This window comes from Drosophila innubila (assembly GCF_004354385.1).
Source record: "Drosophila innubila isolate TH190305 chromosome 2L unlocalized genomic scaffold, UK_Dinn_1.0 4_B_2L, whole genome shotgun sequence".
In the NCBI taxonomy this organism is placed as follows: Eukaryota; Metazoa; Arthropoda; class Insecta; order Diptera; family Drosophilidae; genus Drosophila; species Drosophila innubila.
Genome location: NW_022995372.1, coordinates 2,370,695 through 2,372,771, shown reverse-complemented (window position 1 = coordinate 2,372,771; position 2,077 = coordinate 2,370,695). Strand labels below are relative to the sequence as shown.

The window sequence follows — 2,077 nt, the reverse complement described above, 5'->3', positions numbered from 1 at the left end:
CCACTGTGTACAAAACCACAACTGTTCGCATTTCTATCTTCATTTCTTATCACTCTGTGTGTGTGTGTGTGTGTGACGCGTGTTGTGCGTGTGTATTTATATGTCCAAGCTACTGATTAGACGCGTTGACCTTGACCACCACTGAACTTGATGTGGAAATAATCTACCAAAAACAATAAACTTCTTGAAATATATAATTCTTACCCGCTGGAAACCAAAAAAAACTGTAACTCATGTGGCAAAAGCACAAATACAGCGATACTGGAAGTATATATAAGATATATATGTATTGCATAATCGTTCGAGAATTGTTTTCTTCTACTTTTGTTAAAATTTGATTTGATCAGTCTTCAAATTCGTTCTGCTTAAATCGGTCTCAAAATGTTGACAAAAATCATTTGTATAATCCTAGTGATAAATTCATTCTTAACGTTCTCTAAGGCAATTCATGTTTCCGAACGCAATGAAACGAACTTACTTCTAACAATGAATAATACACTGTACGAATTGAGGTAAGTTACAAAATATCGCGATTTTCCATAACTAATTGATTTCTTAGAGCGGAACAGGAAAAATTGAAAGATAAAGTCAACAAGGAACCAGATATTCAGCTACTAAGAGCGGATTTGAAGAAAGAAAGGGATGATATGGAAGCGGAAATTCGATTATTGAGAGCGGATGTTCAATTTCTAAGAGTGGATATGCAATCAATTAAAGCAGATCTGGAACGGCAAAGAAAATGTGGTGAAGTTAAGGAATCGAGTCTTAGTGCGCAGTTGGAAAAACAAAAGAGTGACGGAGTGGAAAAGGATTCGGACAATCAGCAAAATATGAATGGAACTATTATGGAAACAAAATTTCAACAACTTAAAGCAGATTTTCAATCCCAAAGTGCGGAACTGGAAAAGCAGAAGAAGGATGGAGTTGAAAAGGATATGAATATTCAACAACTTGAAGCGAAACTGAAACTACAGATAAAATATGAAGTGGAAATTCAATCTCTCCGAACGGAACTAGAACGACAGAAAAAGTTGACAGTTGGAATGATTTACCCACCCAGTTGTACCGAGGCAAAGTCTAATGGGATCTACACACACATTCCCAACTTTAGTGGTTCACCCTTTACTGTTACCTGTGATGCGGAAACTCAAGGAGGGGGATGGACGATCATCCTGAGGAGAATGGATGGAAGCGTCAACTTCTTTCGCAACTGGACTGAGTACAAAAATGGATTTGGAGATCTGGATGGAGAATTCTTCTTAGGTTTAGATAAAATACACGCACTTACAGCAGAAAGGAGACAGGAGCTACTTGTGATTCTTAAGGATTCCGGGGGAGAAGAAAGATATGAGACGTATGATAACTTTGCAATCGGCAACGAGGATCAACAATATACACTATACAGTCTGGGTGAAGCCAGTGGAACTGCAGGAGATTCACTCAAAGTTCATATGGGCATGAAATTCTCTACTTTTGATCGGGAGAATGACAAAAATGTCCTGTTAAACTGCGCTGAATTTTACACTGGCGCCTGGTGGTTCAATAATTGTGGCGATAGGTTTGAATGAATGTTAACTGGTTCTTAAAAGCTCAATTTATTAACTTTAATTTTTACAGCAAATTGACGGGCAAATATAATGATAACACTTATGGCAGGGGCATCAATTGGAGCACTTTTTCTGGTTGGTATTACTCCCTTAAAACGGCCGTTATGATGATTCGGCCGAAAAAGTGAATACTGACTTGTTAATATCACAAGCGGTTTCTGGAATTTATTATTTTCGATCCATTAATTTTTATTCGAATATGCATATTTGTCGAGAATCGAAATAAAAGCAATAGATATTCTCCCTATATCTATTTTGGTTCCTATGTTTATCTAAATACCTCTTCTTCTTTCCCCTTTATAAACGAAATTAATGGTAATTTACTTTTAGGAATATATAACTTTTAAAAGCAATTTCGAAATTGCCTACACTGGTAAAAAAAATGTTCTAAGATCAAGACTTTGGTCTCAGAACTAAGATTTTTGATTTAAAAAATGCGTCGAGAACACAAAATTCTTAAACTAAGAGAA

General features: G+C 36.2%; 1 protein-coding gene across 1 annotated transcript; it reads left to right on the top strand.

Moving 5' to 3' along the window:
* Positions 1 to 486: 486 nt before the first annotated feature.
* LOC117779615 (microfibril-associated glycoprotein 4-like) lies at positions 487 to 1,813 on the top strand. Its single transcript, XM_034615866.1, has 3 exons — positions 487 to 512; positions 560 to 1,558; positions 1,618 to 1,813. The coding sequence occupies exons 1-3, from the start codon at positions 487 to 489 to the stop codon at positions 1,733 to 1,735; spliced, it is 1,143 nt and encodes a 380-aa protein (XP_034471757.1). The 3' UTR covers positions 1,736 to 1,813.
* The last annotated feature ends 264 nt before the right edge of the window (positions 1,814 to 2,077 follow it).

Coding starts and splice junctions, on each gene's coding strand:
- LOC117779615 (XM_034615866.1), top strand. CDS start 487: ATGAATAATACACTGTACGAATTGAG. Junction 513..559: donor AATACACTGTACGAATTGAG/GTAAGTTACAAA, acceptor TTGATTTCTTAG/AGCGGAACAGGAAAAATTGA. Junction 1,559..1,617: donor TTCAATAATTGTGGCGATAG/GTTTGAATGAAT, acceptor TAATTTTTACAG/CAAATTGACGGGCAAATATA.